The sequence below is a fragment of the Colobus angolensis genome, unplaced genomic scaffold (genome assembly GCF_000951035.1).
Source record: "Colobus angolensis palliatus isolate OR3802 unplaced genomic scaffold, Cang.pa_1.0 Scaffold97, whole genome shotgun sequence".
Lineage (NCBI taxonomy): Eukaryota > Metazoa > Chordata > Mammalia > Primates > Cercopithecidae > Colobus > Colobus angolensis.
Window position 1 is genome coordinate 2,709,318 of NW_012123709.1, and position 21,022 is coordinate 2,730,339.

Here is a 21,022-nt window from a genome sequence, read left to right on the forward strand (position 1 = left end):
CCCTGAAGATTCCAACTTGTAGTGCTTAGAGGAGGGACAAGTGAAATTTGAGGAAACAAGGATAGTGTAGCATCAAGGAAGAATGTGCCAAAAGTCGCTCAGTGAGGTGAGGTCTAAAAAACATCTATCACATTTAGACATGTGGAGGCATTCGGGGGACCCTGTGGAGAGCATTTCAGTGAAATGCTTAGGACAAAGCCTCAGGTAAGACAATATCAACCCACCAAGATCTGAAACCAGTATTGGGCTTTCTTTCCTTTTAAAAGGCCGAACAACAGATTGTGAAATTTTCCAGTTGAAAATCTTCCAGTGGATTCCTATTACCCTCAGAATAAAAGCTGAACTCTTTACCATGATTTCCAGGTTCCCAGAAAATCTGGCACTTGCTGTCTTACCTCCATCCAAGACCAGCCTCACCCAGCCCTTCCAGCCCTACTAGCTTCTTGCTCTTCATTAAGAAGCCAAGTTCCCTTCTATTAAGAGCCTTTGCATTCACTCTTCTCCAACCTGCATGGGTACTTTCCCACTTATGTGCATAGCCTTCCCTGACTACTGTATATAAAACCCTTAGGAGGCCGAGGCGGGCAGAGTACCTGATGTCAGGAGATCAAGACCAGCCTGACCAACATGGAGAAACGCTATCTCTAGTAAAAATACAAAAATTAGCCGGGCATGGTGGCGCGTGCCTGTAATCCCAGCTACTTGGGAGGCCGAGGCAGGAGAATCGCTTGAACCTGGGACGCAGAGGTTGTGGTGAGCCGAGATTGTGCCACTTCACTCCAGCCTGGGCAACAAGAGCAAAACTCTGTCTTAAAAAGAAAAACAACAACAACAACAACAAAAAACCTCCTCCACATCCTTTAGGTAGTCAACCTTACCTGGAGTTTTCTTTTTCCTATGAAAGACATCTGCACTAGGTAGGCTATCTCTGATCTTGCTTTGGCAAAAAGTGAGTTGGAAAAGGCAAAGAAAATCTTTTGCATACAGATTCATGTGTTTATAGAGCTACTGACTTACTTAGAATGCTACCAGCGATAAGATTCCAATGGCTTCCAGTAAGGGACTCTTTCGTTTACCTATGCGCTAAGAAAAAACCCACAACAACAAATAATATGTTTAAATTACTTAGAAAAAATAATGGGTTTGAGGAAAAGTGAAAATAAAGTTTAAAGGTTACCATTTCTGTAAGTTTGTATTCTATAGTTCAACTTAGTCTTAATTCTCTAGTTGGTCCTGCGTCCTGAAGTGTTCTTTCAAGTCACCATCATCTGATTCTGCAAATCCCACTGTAAACCATTTTTAGATTTTGTCTAGATCTGGGAATATCTCAATCTGAAGATCACTTTTTAGTTACAGTATGAAGTACTTTCGTTTTCTTAATCACATTAAAAATACAGACTACCTATTAAAAATAATGTCATCCCAGTGATTCATTCAATGCCTACTTTCTAATGTCAATAGTGAGAAGACTTCTACTAAGAGTTACAGTGGGGCTAGAAGAACATGGACAGATTTGAGGGATACTTAAGAAATAGAACTGTAGGAAATTGAGAACAGTGAAAACTAAGGGGAAATGATAAAATAAAGACGAAGGCCAGGTGCAGTGGCTCATGCCTATAATCCCAGCACTTTGGGAGGCCGAGGCGGGTGGATCTCTTGAGCTCAGGAGTTTGAAACCAGCTAGGACAACAGAGAGAGACATTGTTTCTACTAACAACAACAACAAAAAATTTCTAATGACCTGGTTTCTGGCTTAGCCAACTGGATAGGCAGTGGTGTCACCTCAAGGCAGAGAACAAAAAAAAGTTTGAAGAATGGGGGAAATCATGAAGTCAGTTTTGGGCATATTGAATTTAAGGTACTTGCAAGAAATGTATTTTAGGCAGTTATGGATATAGAGTTGAGTGCAGGTTGTGTTACTGTGTATGTTAAGTGAATGACAACCTTGCACTACTATCTAAACCTTCTTGGATCTATTACCACATTTATAAAATGAGGGTGTCGTACTGATCTGATCTTTAAGGTGCCTCTTAGCCCTGAAACTTCAGTGAATTAACTTTATCATTTTATTATTTAAGTAATTTGGTTTGGATCCCCATTTTCTTCTTAGACTCCAGAGTAACATGTTATTATTAGCACTTTAGTTCAGCAGTTTTAAACAAAAACTATTAACCAGTTAGAAGCTTGCAATTTCATATAACTTTGTTTTCCCTTAAATTTTAAGGGATTGTGAAACATTTGCTTCCCCTACCAACGGAAGATATATATTCAAGCTTGCTGGAACTTCTTGGGATGAATACAAGAATTTTTAAAGAAAATGTATAATATGCTCATGAAAATGTCTTCTCCATCAATTCTTCCTCTCATAGATTTGGAGAAGTTGGAGAAACATTACTTTTATTAATAGAAAAAAAGGGGAGAGAAAAATGTGGAGCACAAAACATGGGGTTTATGTTTGGCAAGAAAAATAAATCTATAAGAAGATGTATCACAATACATTTTAAAAGGAAAAAACCAGCATTTAAATTGGTGCCTTGCAACTGGCAATACAAAACTAAGTAACAGAAATGAAAGACAGGTTTAAATTAAATTTTAACTTAAATTTTATTATCAAGATAATAGTCTTGACATTTCAATACTGAATATTCTGGAATTTGTTCTCCTTTCTTCCTAATTGCACATAGCATCTTGGTTATTATAAATTATTTCCAGGTTAACAGAACCAGTAATTTTGAGAGGAGAGAGAATACTAATCTCATCGTCTGAAGCATGTTTAAGTAGTAGTCCCGGCCGGATGCGGTGGCTCATGCCAGTCATCTCAGCACTTTGGGGAGGCCGAAGTAGAACCGGTTGAGCCCAGGAGTTCAAAACTAGCTTGGGTGACACAGCAACACCTTGTCTCTACAAAAAAAACACAAAAATTAGCTGGGTGTGGTGGCAATTGTTGTGGCCCCAGCTACTTGGGAGGCTGAGGCGGAAAGGCTGTTTGAGCCTGGGAGGTCAAGTTTGCAGGGTAATGTGATTGCTCACTGTACTCCAGCCTGGGCACAGGGTGAGACTGTGTCTCCAAAATAAAAAAAAAGTAGTCCTGGCAATAAATACAACTTTGGTTCCCAAAACAGGCTCTATGGAATAACCAAGAGATGAATAGCTCATCACTTGGCGGGGGAGGGAGGGGACGAGGGGAGGTCGGAAGAGTACATGGCTCATTTTAGCATATTGTTTCCTAGTGTCTCAAGGAGGAGTATTGCTGCTTTGGTGAAAATGAATCCCTCCAATAAACCACCAATTGAGCAAAATGAACAATTCCACAAACCGAACTATGTATGTTTTTAGTGCTTCCCATTGAATCAGCTCACAACTAACATATCTTGAAGCATTATCACAATTATTCTCCAATTTAAAAAATTTCCATGCCATACTGTGGATCACATACCACAACTCAGTGAGATAGGGGGCCCAGAAATGGACAAGGGAAGAGCAGAAATTAAGAAACTATTCGTTTATAAAACAAAATTACTCCAACTTAAAACAACAGAATTTCATTTTAGCAGAATGATTATTTTATGAAATATATCTGTAACTCCTGAGAAAGCTGAAACCGCATCGGGAAGAAAAGCCTATGCTTTGGAGTCAACTTGTTTCAGACCTAGTGCCTCTATGTAATCCGATATTTTGACCTTTTGAAGCCCAAATCTCTTCCTTAGAAAAATGAGGAAGATAATACTTACAAGGTTATTTGAGGATTAAAAGTAATCATGTATAAAATATATTATGTAACAAAAATAAAGACAAAAGAAACAATATTTCAACTGTGATTTTGTTAGACTTTTATTATGAATGTATTTTTTAAACCATCATTTCAGATCTCACTAAAACTGCAAATCTTAGAGCAGTTAGATTTAAAGAGACTGACTACAGTTTTCATACCATTGATGTTGATGTCTTTTTCTTTAAGGAGCATTATGTGCATGACACTTCTATTGAAAGCCAAGCTAGAATCCTAGTTTCAATTTTCCTGTTATAAAAGCTATTCTACTTACTTGTGGGTATTAACCTGATGTGAAGAATGTAAAGTGAATTCTGAAAAACCTGTAAATAAGCACATGAGACTACATTTCATAATTAATAGTAAAGATACAGTTACTCCTTGATTTTTCAAATAAACTATAATATAGTAATCCAACTTATTCTGGTGTTGAGATACACTACAATTTTTGATTACTGTCCTAATAACCTTTCATTTAGATTATTCGCTACTTTTTGTTTATATTGTAAGTTAAGTAAAACCATGAAACTGACTTGAATATAAAAAAATCAGTAGTCTTGGGTTAAACATTTGCCACTTAAGATCATTAGCTTAGCTGCAACATGTTACCAAACCAATACATATAACATTATTAGGTAAGAGACTTTAAAAAAATCTGAATTAAGGATGAATAAATGTTATTAAGATGAACTATATGTGAACTTTCAGTTTAAAAATATACTTTCAAAGAACAGAATTATCAAAAGCTTCCATTTTTACTACTTTCTCCTCCAGTAATTATCTCTTATGTGATAATTTGATAAGCTCTAGGAGAATAAGAAAAAGTCCTTTTAGAATTCATGAGAGGTTTAATCAGGTAATTCCAGGATGGAAAAAAACCATTAAAATAAAATCTTATGATAATCATCTGGTATGTCCAATGACATGGGTATGATGTAACAAAAGTGGTTACAAACTTATAATGTATTATTTACATTATATACTCAAAACTATCAAGCTAGTTAACTGTATCTAAGGAGACACATTATGACATAAGTTAAACAGTTTTTCATTGTTCATTAGAAAGAATGCAGTCAAGCTTTTAATGGAAATAATATACAAGTGAGGCACTTTTGAGGTCAGAAATAGAAAGCAAATGACACTACACACTGGAAATGTTCACAAAAATCTATGTGTATTTTTAATACAAAGACTTTTCAACTCGTTTATTCTTGAAAAATTTCAAAACTAACAACTGATGCAATTTAAGAAGCTTTCAGGAATAATGGCTAACATTTCAGTGTACCAAAGCATATGAATGTCTTATAACCACCTGGCTGCTAGGCAAACAGTACCTAATACCTTAAAGCCTTTTTTTTTTTCTTTTGGTTTATGTAAATCACCTCAGGTTGTGTTTGTTTTAAATAAATTCATTCTTTATGTCTGTCTCACTGCAAAAGACCTCATGGTGCTATTATCATGATTTATAGACTTTTTTAGTGCAACAATAGTGCCAGTTTCTAGTGCTTCCTCTTACACTTTGAAATGTGATCATGGAAGTCAAATCAAGAATGAGCATAATAATCAGTAAAGAATCCTTGCCTTTCAGGTAACTAAAGTTTTCTAAGTTTTATGCGGAAAAAATGTTACACTTGCTTAATGCACCTCTGGGCTACAATTAAAAACCCAATTTAACACATATTTCCAAGTGTAATCACAAAATCGAACATAAATTTCAATACAAGAAATATCCTTAAAATTCTTTACATTGACCATTTAGAGGAAAGCACATTTCTTGTCTCTAGAGACTTACATGCATATTAAGAAACATTTCTGTGCCATTTAATTAAGGGGGCAAGGGAGAAGAAAAAGAAAAGAAAAAGCAAGACTTACCCAAGATATCAGATGGCACTACACACATGAATTGAAAGTGCATTTACATTACTTCAAAAGCTCATTTTAGGCACTGCTGAATAACCAATGAAAATATGTAGTTCAAGTTTTTCCCTTTAAATTCTAACCCCACCCCATCATCATCTCAGAAACATACACACGGCTGGGGGCAGTGGCTCACACCTGTAATCCCAGCATTTTGGGAGGCCAAGGTGGGTGGATCACCTAAGGTCAGGAGTTCAAGTCCAGCTTGGCCAACATGGTGAAACCCCGTCTCTACTAAAAATACAAAAACTTAGTTGGGCATGGTGGTGGGCACCTGTAATCCCAGCTACTTGGGAGGCTGAGGCAGGAGAATCGCTTGAACCCAGGGGGCAGAGGTTGCAGTGAGCTGAGATTGCACCATTGCACTCCAGCCTGAGCAACAAAAGTGAAACTCCGTCTCAAAAAAACCAGAAAGAAACGTACACACACACTCTTTCTGAAGTTGTCATGATAAAATACAGGTGTGATTGTTTTTCCATGTTTTGAGAATTATTTTTAAAAATTCTTCCTGACTGGCAGAAGGAGGAAAAAAATACCATTTTGGTAATGGCTTTTGAGAGTTAAAGCAACTGGTTCTATAAATGCCTCAGTACATCCATTAAGTTTGATTGCCAGTCCCAAATATCAACCAATATTTTAAAACAGGATATGTAAGAAAAAAGTGCTTAGAATCTTTCAGCAAGCCAACAAGACACATTAGGAAAACAACCATTTTACAATTCCTTTGAGATAGTTCTTATTCCTGGTTTCCCTGGTAGAGGTGGTCACCACATAAATAGCCCTTTAATGGTAGTAGTGATGAACCCTTAGATACCTATTGCCATCTCATGTCTCTGGCCTGGAAATCATCCAGTAGGTGGTGCTGAAGCTCCACATGACATACTTCTTCAGAAATCAAATGATGTCCTTTTTCAAGCCAGGAAAAATATCATTTAAGAATTATCAATTCTGAACAAAACAAGTTCATCGGACCAGTCTTGCTTGTCATACCATCTAGATGATTCCATTTTCAATACTATTACTGAAGCAGCTGTCTTGAGCCATCTGCTTATATCAGATAAAAACAAAGAAAAGTTTTAGAGGAAAAGCCAATTGGCAGTGCTGAATCTGTACAGAGAATGAGAAAATGTTCCTGAAGGTGCCTATACACATGTTTAAGAATCAGTGATTTAAACTACCCATTTGCTTTCACAAAGGAATTCTAATTTACTCAAAAGAAAATTTCCACATAGGGATTCAGAGAACATTATATCATCAGTTAGTCTTGTAGACTGATTTAGAAACTGGGTATGTTAACTATAAAGATCCAAGGTAAAATAAAAACCATTTCATCACCATAGTTTTTAATGAAGAAACTTGTTTAAAATTGTAAAGGAAAAAATGGGAATGGGACGGCAAAATCTTAGCAGCAAAGTGGTTAAACAAATTGAAAATATTAATGCACAAACATTAAAATATTAAAGCATATATGTTGCATATAAAATACAGTACAGAACCAGGAGTTGCACTATACTGATTAGTGCCTAACAGAAGAAATGATTAAATTTATTCCTCCCAGAAGTATATACACAGTTCATTTCCACAGCATTTTCCTATAGAGCCAGCAAGTTATTTTCTTCAGTAATTCACACCTTGATCAAACCTGAATTATAAACTTAGCACTTACAAATATGAAAATTCATTCACAAGGAAAAACAGTATTTCCATTTCACCAATAAAAATTTTGAAAGTTAACAGTCTATTCTAGGAAACCAAGCTTAGCTGAAAACTTCAGGGATGAAGATCATCTGTTGTAGCAGCATTCAAATATATAAACAGTAAAAATAAGACTTAAAACTGCTGCTACAGTGTCATGTTTTGGATTTAGTTCATCCAATTGATTTTTAGTACAAAACTAGAAATACCCTCTTCTTCATAACATCTATAGTTATCAATATATTTTTCTTCTTTTCAATGTGAAATAATACTTCAAGATGATCTATATACACAATGTTGTCAGTTCAAGCTGTCATATAAATATAAATGCTTTCTTAAAAAAAGTATTTTACAGACAGATAGTGTTATATACATTGTTCCGTTTGATCTGGGGCAAAAGAAAAAAGCTAACACAAGCTTAAGTGTGATATATAAAAAGAACGATACATAAATGACGTTTAAAAACCTGCATAGAAAATGAGCTTCAAATGGTAGTGTGATTTTAATTTTTATCACCTCTGAAACTTCAAGCCATTAAAAAAAAGGCACACTTCTCAACTTTATCCCTCTAAGGGAATGTTCTTAAAGAACCCTTTCCTTGGTTAGAGTTTTAATGTAACACTTAAGAAAACAACAACAAAAACAAAAACAGACAATTTGACTTCAAGGTACTTTAAAGTTTGTTGGAACATTTATCCAACTATTTTGTAAATTAAACATCCAGTAATATAATGCTCTGCAAAAGAAATACATTTACATGTACAAGATACTTCATTTACAATGTTGGATTAAAGACTTTCCTGGGATAGTTTAGCACACATTTTAACATAAAATACTTTTGCTTTTGGCCAGTTTAAATAAAAATAAAGTGTAACTGATAAAAAGTTATCATTGTTATGTAAATAATAAGCACTGAGGATTAAGCTAAAAAATCAGTAACACAGCTGAACATATTCTGGTTTAGCAGAATGATAAATGAAGATCTCAAGAGGAAGCTTTTACACTGACTATCCAGTCAAACTTTCTGCCTTGTAAAACATTTGTAAATGCAATGTAATTTTTTGAAGGAGGAAACTCTGAAAGAAAACAACTTGCTGGTTGAATACCACAAAAACAACTAAAAAACTTCACTTTTTTTCTATAATGTTTGTTTACTCAGTCTCTTTTTATATAAAAATAAGTGTTACGTTCCCATCAAAACATTAGACAATTACATCTGTGCTTTAAAAAAAAAGTTGGTCACTCAAGGCTATTAGAGTATTTTTAAGGATTTTAGATTACCAGAATGTACAGATATAACTCAATATAAATTGTAGCCAAAGAGAAATAAGGATGAAAATATCAAATCATTCACATGGAATAAAAACATTATTAACTAGATGAGTTAAATATTCAAAATATATGGAATGTGACAGTAGATATACATATATATATATATCTACTTCAGAACTAGGAAGGGGAAGAAAAGTTTAATATGTAATAATTCGTACCTTACATTTAGTTAAATATAAACATTTGTTATTTATACATAAAACTGCTTTCAAAAAACAACTAATAAATGATTTAGTTGCACTTGTTTTACTTCTTGTAATTGTCAAGTGTTAACTTTTCTTAAATTGAAATCAACTGTCCCCTAGTGCACTTTTTAGTTCATGTCCTAAATTCAAACCTTTAAAAGTCCCATCACCTAATGCATAAATATACAAAAATGCCAAAAAATTAATCCCTTTTAGTTGGATATTTTATGCTGACTTTTTATAGCCAAATAACCAGAAATGGTTTCCTTCTGCAAATACTCTACAACCTGTAACAAAACATGCCATGCACTCAAGGGAAAAGTTAGGCATGGCGTGAAACGCCAAGAACTGATGAGTTCTGCTTCCTCCATGTGTGGCCCCAATGATACCAGGCAAGATTCCATATTGCTTGCCAAAAGCTTCCACAAATCCAAGTTAGCTAATTTCTGGAAACAGAGATTTTAAGCTCATTTTGGCACTGGACCATTTCATCCAGCAGCTTTATGTTTCCCACCACAGCAACCACATGCCTCACCACAGCGATGGCACATTCTCAAAGGGACGTAGCAGCACATACATGGTACAATGAAAGACAAAGCTACCAGGGCTAACCATCGCAAGCAGAACTTGTCGTCGCTAGTGTCACACGAACAGGGATCAGAAAAATCTCCCTCTGAGTCTGACATACAATGATACAACATGCTCTCTGCACAGAGCATGCAACTAACTTGATATATGCATCTTTTAATAGGGTCTGGAGCATCCTGACATTTTCCCCTGACATTTTCTTCATGATTAAACCTTTCCTGGCAGTATACGCAGCGAGAACGTTCACCATCCTCTTTTCTTCGTTTTGACTTCTTAATTTTTAATGAGGAAGGCTGCGTCTTAAATACCACGGAGTCTTTAGGTGAACTTAACTTAGTCTCCTCCCCACAAGAGTACAGATAGTCTGATTTTTTACTGTCTGGTTTAGAAAACTGAATACTGGAATCAGCATCATCTCTTTCCAAGTCATTTTTCCACATGTCAGGATGTCTGTAGTCTGCATAGCGACGTATTAAGATATCTCGAGGGTTTATTCTGACAATCTCATCCTCATCTTGAAAGCTGACATGTCTGATTGATTTTAAAGGGACCTAAAAAAGAAACAGATAAAAACTGTAATGAGGGCTATGATGGTTAATTTTATGTGTCACCTTGGTGGGGCCACAGTGTCCAGATATTTGTTCAAATATTATTCTGGATGTTTCCATGATATGTTTTTGGGATGAGATCTACATTTCAATTGGTGGACTATGAACAAAGCACAGTACCTTCTGTGATGTAGGTGGACCTCATGAAATCCACTGAAGGCTTTACTAGAACTAAGACTGAGCTCCCCCTGAGCAAGAAGAAATTCTGCCAGCAGGGTGCCTCTGGACGCAGACTACAGCTATTTCTTGGGTCTTCAGACAGCCTACCCTGCAGATTTTGGATCTGTACCTCTACTATTGCATGAGCCATTTCCTTAAAATAAAATCCGTCCGTCCGTCCCTCTGTCCGTCCCTCCATCCGTTCGTTCCTCTGTCCGTCCGTCTGTCCCTCCCTCCCTCCATCCGTCCCTCCGTCCGCCTGCCCGCCTGCCCGCCTGTCCGTCTGTCCGTCCGTCAGTCCATCCATCCGTCCATCCATCCTGTTGGTTCTACTCTGGAAAACCTTGACTAATACTGATCTTAGTGTCAGTATTAGTCAAAGTGCGGTGTCACTCTAACAAATACCTAAAAATGTGGAAATGGTTTTGGAACTGGGTAATGGGTAGAGGTGGAAAGTATTTTGAGATGCATGTTAGAAAGAGCCTTGAAGATACTGTTGCTTCTAAATATGGACTTTAAAAGTGATTCTGGTAAGATCTCAGACGGAAATGAAGAACATGTTTTGGACACTGGAAGGCCTGTGTTATAAAGCAGCAAATAACGTGGCTAAATTGTGTTCCTGTGTTTTTTGGAAAGTAGAACTTGTGAGTGATTAACCTGAATATTTAGCAGATATTTCTAAGCAAAGTGTTGAAGATATAGTCTCGTTTTTCCTTGCTGCTTATACTAACATTCAAGAGGAGAGACACAAATTGAAAGACGAAACTGTTAAGCAAAAAGGAATAGAATATGAAGATTTGATACGTTCTATGTCTACCCATTTGCAATAAAATGAGAAAGCATGTTCAGAGAGAATATCTAGGGTGTGGTTGGACAATCATATGGTAAAACGAAATGCTGTCAATCTGGATTGAAGGGGACAGAGTCAGGACAAAATGAAGGAAGACTGCCGGACTTCTGGAATTCTACAGGATGGGCCAAGGGAGTAATGTGAAATACGACTTATCTTTCAAGAAAAGGGAAGAATGAGCCTGAAGGCAGGCAGTTTTCTCCTCAGTTCCAGAGGGTGGGGTCAATTCCTCAGTGTCAGTGGGCCAGGCTGTAGCAGCCCAGAGCCCTGGGGGCAATGCTGACACCTATAGCTGAGAGGGTGGGGCTACCATTCCAGTGGGCCCAGAAGGCAGAATATTAAAACAAAAAGGATTATTCTTAATCCTAAAATCCTTTTTTAAAAATCTTAAAATATTTTAAAAAGTTTAAAAATCTAATGGAATTATTGTAAGGTTTTGGAATTGCTTGGGACCCATGACATCTTTCTTCCATTCAACTTCTCACTTTTTGAATAGGAATGCCTATCCTGTACCTTTCCTATCATGATATTCTCTAACCTATCCTATCATAGCATTTGTACTATGAAATTACAAATTTCACAGGTTCATAGCTGAAGACGAATTTTGCCTCAAGACATATGTACCTTGTCTTACCCGCACTTGATTGAAAGATGTTATTCGGATGAGATTTGGGACTTAAGAGTTGATGCTGGATTGGGTTATATCTTTGGGGCTGTTGGGATGAGGATGAATGTATTTTGCATGTGAGAAGGGCGTGAATTTGGGGACAAAGGACAAAATGTTATGGTCTGACTTATGTCCTCTTCAAATTCATATGTTGAGGCCCTAGCCTCCAGTAATGTGACTGCATTTGGAGACAGAGCCTTTTAAGAGGTGACTAAGTTAAAATGTGGCCCTTAGGAGAGACTTCAATCCAATCTGACTGTTTTCTTTATGAAGAAATTTGGACACACAGAGAAAGACACCAGGGATGTACGTGCAGAGGAAAGACCGTGTGAGGGCAAAGTGAAAAGGCAGCTACCTGCAAGCCAAGAAGAAAGTACTTAGAAGAAACCAAACCTACCAACAACTTTGATCTTGGACTTCTAAGAATTTTAAGAGAATAAATTTCTGCTGTTGAAGCTACCCAGTCTGTAGTATTTTGTTGTGGGAGTCCTAGCAAATTACTACAAAGACATACATGTTTATAGCTTTGGTACACAAAAAGTCTCTGAAAAATGACGTAAAATACCCCTACCTCCACAACCCTTCTGGGAAGGTTGGCTCTTTGAGGCCAAAGAACAAAATTAAGTCTTTTGACTCCTTCCATCATCCATAAATGCAGTCTTCTAACTAGACAAATTTGTATCTTTAGCTCTAGTTCCTGGACATAGTGACTAGTCTACTACAAGTACGCATCTGACTCAGTTTGGGGCACACTTCTGTTCCCCAGATATATGGAATTAGGGTTAAAAAAATTTTTAGGTCTGAGCTAAAGGTGGGGTGACAGATACAGTTTATTAAATTAACAATATATAATTCCTTTTGGTCCTATCTGACGAAAAGCTCCAGAAATCTTTTAGACTCGAATGAGAAGTTTGGAAAGTTTTCAACTAATGGCGTTTATAAGCACATATGCAGCAAACTTACACAATGAAAAATTTTCCAGTACAATTCAATTATATGGAGAATTAGAAAGACTGCAAAACTTCACCTATATACTAATTAGTTAAATTCCAAATCAGAAGATAAACTAACATTACTTACCCTATTTTGGGACTTCAGGCTTCCACATTCCTTGGATATTTGCCGCTGTACATATTCCATACTTCTGCTCTGAATGTCCAAGCCTGGCTGACCAAATGTTATCTAAAATACAAACAATTTCTACTTAAATGACACAAGAATTTTACTTTTAATGAAACTATGTACAGTGTATATTCCAAAACCTCATAACCTATTAGCAGTACAGTTTTTCAAAAACGGTTTTGAGAATAAAATATAATTATTTCCCCCCACCTAAAACACAAACAAAAACTGTAGGTCATTTCTTACACATTTAAACTTTAACAAGTAATGAATACATAGTCAAAAAAGTACAAACAACCCAAATACTCATCAACTAATGAATGGATAAACAAAATGTAGTAAATCCGTAGAGTGGAATATTATTCAACCACAAAAAGAAATAAAGTAGTTACACATGTCACAATAATGGTTGCCAGGGGCTGGGAATAGGGAAGGAGTGGCAATGACTGATAATCAGTGTGGGTTTTTTGGGAAGTGATATGGAATTTGATACTGCTGATGGCTGCATAAGCTTGTGAATGTAATAAAAACCACCAAATTATATACTTTTTTAAAGGATGATTTTGTGGTAGGTGAATTACATAGCAATAAAAAAATAGGAATCTTTAGTGTCCTGATACATTTACAAGTGTTTTGAATTGCAAAGCCCATTTCAGACCTAAATTACAGCTAAAATGTATGAATGTTTAATTTTTAAAATTTTATGGTGAAAAAGTCCAATATACATAAAAGGAGAGAATAATGTAATGAATCACCACAGGTCTATTATCTAGCTTCAGTTATCATCAACATTTTGGCAATTTTGTTTACTTCTTATTTTTCCAGATAATTTTGATCCAACTACTGTTATATACTTAATAAAACTATAACCCTGAAAATAAATAGTAATAGATGCAGATAGCAAAATTTTCAAATAGTGTAAAAGCACATGAAGTAAAAATCTTCCTTCCATCTTAGACCTTTCAGTCCCAGTTTTAAAAGCTATCATAAAAAAAAATTTTTTTAGTGTATTCTTCCAAAAATTTTTACACATACACACACACACACACACACACACACAACTTTAAAATAGGATCCTTTGTACTGTGCCCTTGGTTTCTGCATTTAATGATACAATATGGAGGCCATTCTATGTTTATAAGTAGAATATGTAAGAATTTAGAAATTAACAAGAGGAAATAACTGTGGATTAAATGGTCTGGGAAGGCATGAAAGGAAATGTGACTTGAAGGAAACACAGAATAAGCTAGGTGTTTGGTCAAGTGAAAAACAGAAGAACATTACACAAAAGGAAGCAGAGAGAACAATTTTCTTTCCTGGTAGAATACAATGACCTCAACTAGTATATTAAATATGTATTTCTAAGAACTATTTTAAAGAGTAAAAATCTCCATTTTCTCACCACTGTCTCAGAAAAAAGTCATACACACCACTTAAACAATACACACTTTGAAAACTACCTGAGTCAATAGGGTATCTGAATATTAGTTCTCTCACACAATCTCTAAGTGAAAAGACAAATAAATGGACAGTATTGACCTTTTCACACTTACTAAAAACAGATGTGATAAGTTACACCCCAATTAATTTCTGCTTTTTAATATCCTCAAAATTTGGTACTTTTGCTATAATCTTCAGGAAAATTTATCAGCTGAAAAACTCATAAGAGATGCCTCTTCAAAGCTGGTCACAATTAAAATTTTAAAAGGATTCCATTTATAATAAAGCAATAAAAATGGTACAAAGAAATAATCCTATAAAATATGTATTATCCTTTCACAAAGAAAATGCAAAGTTTTATGTAAAGATACAGAAAAAGAGCTAAACAGAGGGATATAGCATATTCACGAATAAGATGATAAATTATCCCCTAAACTAATATACACATTCAGAGCAATTCAAATATAAATCATAAAAGGATTCGTCACCAGATTTGACAAGCTGATTCTAATTTTTTTAAAAGGGTAAACAGCCAAATTGGGGGGGGGGGGTCCAAGAGGAATAACAAAGTTAGGCACTTTCTCTACCAATATTAAGTTATTATAGAGCTATAGCATTTCTAGAGTAAAGATGACAATGTGGCACTAATTTCGATTAGAGACATCAGAAATACTCAAACATACACAGCAATCTGACGTGACGGATATGGTACTGCGTATCAGTGCAGAGAAAGGCTCCAATATACAGTGAGGGGACAATTAGTAACCTATGTGAAAAAATAAAACTTGATCCCTACCACAGAAATCAATTTAAAGTGGATTAAAGACAAAACTTTAAAACTTTTAGATTAGGAAGAAAATCTTTAAGATAAGGATAGGGAGGGATCTGTAAAAATAATAAAAGGTATCATAAATTCAACTGCATTAAAATTTATAATGTCTGTTCACCAAAACACCACAAAGAGTGAAAACTAATCACAAACTAGGAGATACTAGCTGCAAATAAAACTCAGAAAGATCTGAATCCAGAATATACAGACAAGTGACACAGAACATTTGATTACCTAGCAAAAGGCCACGTGAGAGCATGCAGTTAAAATCCATTTGTAAAGGAACAACCACAGTTATTTCCAAAGTCTTTCAAATACTCAATACATATTCCCTGTACACATGGTACATACATATCAATCCTAAAGTCCAATTTGTCCCAGAACCTTCTGTAGCACATCAATGTCAAAAATCCAATGCTAAATACTCTAAAGAAACTCATGCACATGAATAGTTGCAGACAAGAAAGTCTGTACTAGCAGTATGCCTATAACAACAAAAACCTGAAAACAACTGAAATATCCAATTGGGAGAATAAAAAGAAACAAGTTTTAGAACTATCAAGGAAAGCATGAGAATGTCAGACAAAAACAATTCCAGGAAATAGTTATCTCTAGGATGAAAGCAAAGGTATAGATTGGGGGTGTTCCTGTTTTAAGTTGTTTGGTGGTTTCTCAAGTATTCAGTGAATATATTCTTTTTTATGTATTAAACATGTCATAAATCTCTGACATATGCTGTCATATTTGTCTACAGTGAAATGAATCCGGTAATGTGAAAGTAAAAGAAACTGAGTTAAAGAACTATATAATGGCTTCCAGGCCTTTAAGACTTTGAAACAATGTATCTATCCATCCAAAAAAAATTTTTTTTTCTTTTTTTTTTTTTTTGAGACGAGGTCTCACTCTATCACCCAGATTGAGTGCAATGGCGTGCGTGGCTCACTGCAGCCTGGACCTCCCTGGCTCAAGCAATTCTCCTGCTTTAGACTCCTGAGTAGCTGAGACTACAGGTGTGTACTACCATGCCCGGCTAATTTATATATATATATATATATATTTATATGTTAGAGATGGAGTCTTGCTATGCTGCCCAGGTGGTCTCAAAAGCCTAATCTCAAGTGATCCTCCTACCTCAACCTCCCATTGTCCTGGGATTGCAAGGGTGAGCAACCATGCCTGGCCTCAAAAGATTTACTAGCTCTACAAAACATTAAAAAATGAGTCAAAGACAAACACTGGCAATGCCTATTGAAGCTTTACTAAGGGAACCTAAGCTAACGCAGTTGACAATTCTTTATGGGTCCCATCTCTGCAGATCTAGTGAGCATATGCACTATCGGCCTTTTGTTTTCGACTATCTTTTCAAGGACATCTGTACAGTGAAACCCTTGAAAGACACAGTGTTTCCCCTTTGGAAACAGGCTTGTTTAGTGTCCAGTATAACAAAGACGGTATCTTCTTCCTCAGCAAGTAAGGCAGGCTATTGAACTGCATTAAAAGTCATTATAAAAGACTTGGCTTCCCTAAGTTCAGGGCTCCAAAGCTGGGATGCAAACCCACTGAGTGGACAACGTATTTCTGAGCATCACTCCCATGGGATTTGGAGGAGCAAGGGAAACCAACACAAACATGAAGCTCATGCTACTATTGTACTGTGAAGAATAACAAAGTCCTTTGTCTCTGACCCAGCAGCCATGTCTTCTAGCAGCATTCATAAAACTAGTAAGTTAACTTGCTAGTTTACTCTTTATAGTTCAGCAAGGCAATTGTCTAGTCCTTTTGGCAAGATTGTTCCTCTGTTGTAGAAAAGGACCCATCAACTTACCCCAGTTGAATGTTATTAAACATTCAAAGGACATAGTTATTTTGTTGAGCATTTACACTCACCAAGCTAGCTTTCAGTGATGATCTCATAAAGACCTATTTTAGGTAGAGAATGTGTTAATCAGGCTACTGCAAGTAACTACAGTCCTCAGGACGGTTGAAATCCAATTTTATGTTCTGATTTTCACATATCATTTTCTTAAACTCAATTACTTGAATCTCTGAAAATGATTTTAGTCCTAGTATCCTATGAAAATAAGGTGTCTGGTCTGCAAGCTGAGGGCCAGATTCTGTACTATGGAAAACTCATCCTGTGAGGCCTTCTGGGTCACATACAAATGGACAACTGCTACACTATCCTAACAGCACTGTGCTGAATGGTACTGTGTTTTATTCCTATTAAGAAACTTCTACAATATTTCTTTACTATATGTATAGCTATAGTCTACTGCAGCTTTAAAAGAGAAAACCATTCCATTATAATTCCTATTAAATTGAGAAGTTCACTGATTATAACATCAGCAAATGTGTAAACATCTAGTTATGCAAATTTATATAATATAACCCTTGTTTCTCTAAGTCACATCAATCTTGGAGATAAGAAAAAGTATCAATTACAAGTATTATTGTTCTATTTATTTGACATTTTTCCTAAGTGCTTTATATATAAAAGATTAATTATTTAATATTCATAACAACTCTAGGAGGTAGATACTGATATTATACCAATTTACAGATGAGGATACTAAGGCACAAAGAACGTAAGTAACTTGTCCAAGGCCACACAGCTAGTAAGTAAAGAAGCTGGAATTCAGACCCAAACAGAATAGGCTCCAGAGGCCATGTCATAATCCCAAAGCTAAGAGCTGTCTGCCAAATGTTGTTCACTTCTCTCTCTCTAGTTATTTAGCACTTTTTGTGCTTTCTACCTGATAACTACATTCTTCAACCACCCCATCATAACTGCCATTACTATTTTGGGAGAAGAGTTCAGTTCTTTTTCCCCATCAATCAAAAGAACACCTTTAAATTTATAGTTCTTTCAGCCAAAGAAGGTAGGCCCAATACATTCCCTGGGCCTGGGATGAGGAATCCTGGTGTATTGTAACGTCCCTGTGTTCCATTCACCGTGTTTTCTTTCCCTGTCCAACTGTATGAATCAGTGACTTAGTTCAGGATATGCATACTTTACCTCTCTCCTACGTTGACATGAGTTTTTCTGCCCACTCAGTATGTGGGAAAATATTTTGTATTAAAAACTGTTAAAATGAGTATCTCCAGATTCAAATGTTTCATAGGATGCCTGGACGTTTACAAGCAAATATGACTCCCGGTAGGTTCATTTTAATATCCCCAAATCTCTAGCGAAAACATGCAGATTGCTTTTAGCCTTTATTCTTGCAATTATTTTGCTCAAGGTAAAACTGGCTTGCAATTTTTTCCTTAATTTTTCTTTAATTTTTTATAAAATTTCATAATAAATTTGGACAACATACATAAACTACAGATAATTTTTAATCACTAAAATTAGGTAGTTTGCCAGTTTGTTGTGAGATTAAGAGTTATATAAGTAAAGCAGTTAAAACAGTATCTAGCACATAGTAGTTACCAGCTATGATAAAAATTAATAATAATGATCAGTGAAAAATAAAGTTACAGGGAGCCTGGGAGACTTACCCAGAGACTTTTACAATCCGTGTCTACCTTGAATAATTCAAACTGTATTTGCTATGGTATGAGAGTTGCTGGAAGAAAAGGTCCTAGATGATCTAGAAGGTTTTTTGTTCTCTCTCTACCCACTTTTAAGACTTTAGGACAAGAATAGTAGGGCCCACAATGCTGAATTAATCAAGTTTGAATTTCATTAACTTTCTGTCTCTATAGCAAATCTGTAACTCTACCTAAACTTCACTTGCACTTCTCTCTTCTCATGCAATTCTCCTGTCTTTACAGTCTCTGTTGTACCTTTCTCTATCAATTTCTCTCTGTCCTGAATCTTTTAATTTCTCCACTTTCTTCATCTTATGACCATATTCATTTCTCGACCCTGCACCCCTCGAACTCCATCTATTTGTTAAGGAAGGCTTTTGCAGTCAAGCATCTAGAGAAGTGGCTAGCAAACATCATCTTTGTTTCCTCTCCAGTCATGCACACCTCTTAATCCCACTGAAAATGTGGTACAGTTATCAATTACCTTTATAGAAATGAATTTGAATTTTATTGGGGCATTTTTGCTGTAAAATATTAATTAACTACTCCATCATTTCCTTTCCTTACTCCATCACTGCCCTCCCCAGGCTTCTGAGACACCCTTTTCTGGTTCGCCTAATGTGACTGTTCTTTCTTAACTCACTGACTCAATATTTAGTGATTCCCTACTGCTAATAGTTTTAAAATAGAACATAGTCTTCCAAAGTAATTCTAACTGTCCTCATAGTTTCAATTTTCATTCTCTGATAATGATTTCCAAAATTTATCTCCAGTCTTTAACTCTCCCTGAGCTTCAAACAACATTTAAAGAGCTACTGGCTGAAAATTCCTAAATCTGTTCAAAGGCATGAAGTCACAGATTCCAGGAGCTCTATACACTCAAAACAAAATACATAACCTAATACCTAGGTATAGCATAATAAAACATCTGAAAACAATAAAGATATTATTTCTTAACAGGAAGGGTAGAAACTTCTCAATGGTATTACATTTTTTAAATTGATGAAAGAAAATAAATTGTAACAGAATTCAATGAAAAGCAAAACATCCTTCAAAAATGAAGGAAATAAAAGATTTTTTTCAGATACATGAAAACTGAGGTTCAGCAAGCATCAAGAAACAGCAAATGATCCTAGATGGAAGTATAATACATAACGTATTGAAGAATGTCAAAAGTCATAAAAAGGTGAATAAACCTAAATGAATGCTGACTGTTTAAAATATTTTGGCAAGGTTTTAAATTTTATAGAGATAAAGTTTGTAATAACAATTACATAAAAGGTAAAAAGGAGGTAAACTGAGTTAAGATACTGTAGAGCTGTGCATTATCCTGAAAATGGTAAAACACTAATACAGGATTGATTTTAAGGAAGCAAGATACATTTGTAATCTCTAGGATAACCACTAAAAATACTGAACAACTGTATTACTAATTAGCTAATAAAGGGATGAGAATCAAGTAATTAAATATATTTGAATAAGCACAGTGAAGGAAAAAAACACAGCAAATGGGGCAAATAAAAAATGAATAAAATGGTAGATTTATATCAATAATTGTGGTAAAAGTAAATGAACAAAATACTCCAATTAAAAAACAAAGACACTCTGGGGGAAAAAATCCCAAACCCAACTATATATGGTTTAAAAGAGGTCTGAAATGTTGGAAGTAAAAGGAAAAATACAAACAAAAAAAACTATTGTGAAAGTGCTAACCAGAAGAAAATTGATGTAATCAGAATCAAAAAAGTACTTGTAGGCAAGAAGTATTACTAGAGACAAAGGAGGATATCTCATAATGACAAAAGGATCAATTCAACAAAAATGCTGCTATACCCAACTAACTAAAAATGTGCATTCTTTTTGAATGTACATAAAACACTGGGCCAGGCGCGGTGGCTCACGCCTGTAATCCCAGCACTTTGGGAGGCCGAGGTGGGTGGATCACGAGGTCAGGATATCAAGACCATCCTGGCTAACATGGTGAAACCCCATCTCTACTAAAAATACAAAAAATTAGCTGGGCATGGTGGCAGGCGCCTGTAGTCCCAGCTACTCGGGAGGCTGAGGCAGGAGAATGACGTGAACCTGGGAGGCAGAGCTTGCAGTGAGCTGAGATCGCGCCACTGCACTCCAGCCTGGGCAACAGAGTGAGACTCCATCTCAAAAATAAAACAAAACAACAACAACAAAAAACACTGACTATATGCTGGACCATCAACCAAGTTCCAACAAATATCAAAAAAATGAAGTCACACATGAAATCATCTTTATTTGTAATGTTAAAGAGAAAACTAGAAAACCCCAAATATTTAGAAATGAAACAACCC

At 35.7% G+C, this 21,022-nt stretch overlaps 1 protein-coding gene across 1 annotated transcript in view; it reads right to left on the reverse strand.

The window, feature by feature from the left end:
• Nucleotides 1–3,825: 3,825 nt before the first annotated feature.
• SPRED1 (sprouty-related, EVH1 domain containing 1) overlaps nucleotides 3,826–21,022 on the reverse strand; it is a 107,693-nt gene continuing 90,496 nt past the window's right edge. Inside the window, exons 6-7 of the mRNA XM_011932653.1 lie at nucleotides 12,851–12,952; nucleotides 3,826–10,037 (exon numbers count right to left, since the gene is read on the reverse strand). Of these exons, the coding sequence (XP_011788043.1) occupies nucleotides 9,387–10,037; nucleotides 12,851–12,952 (753 nt within the window). The 3' untranslated portion in view covers nucleotides 3,826–9,386. The remainder of the gene's footprint in view (nucleotides 10,038–12,850; nucleotides 12,953–21,022) is intronic.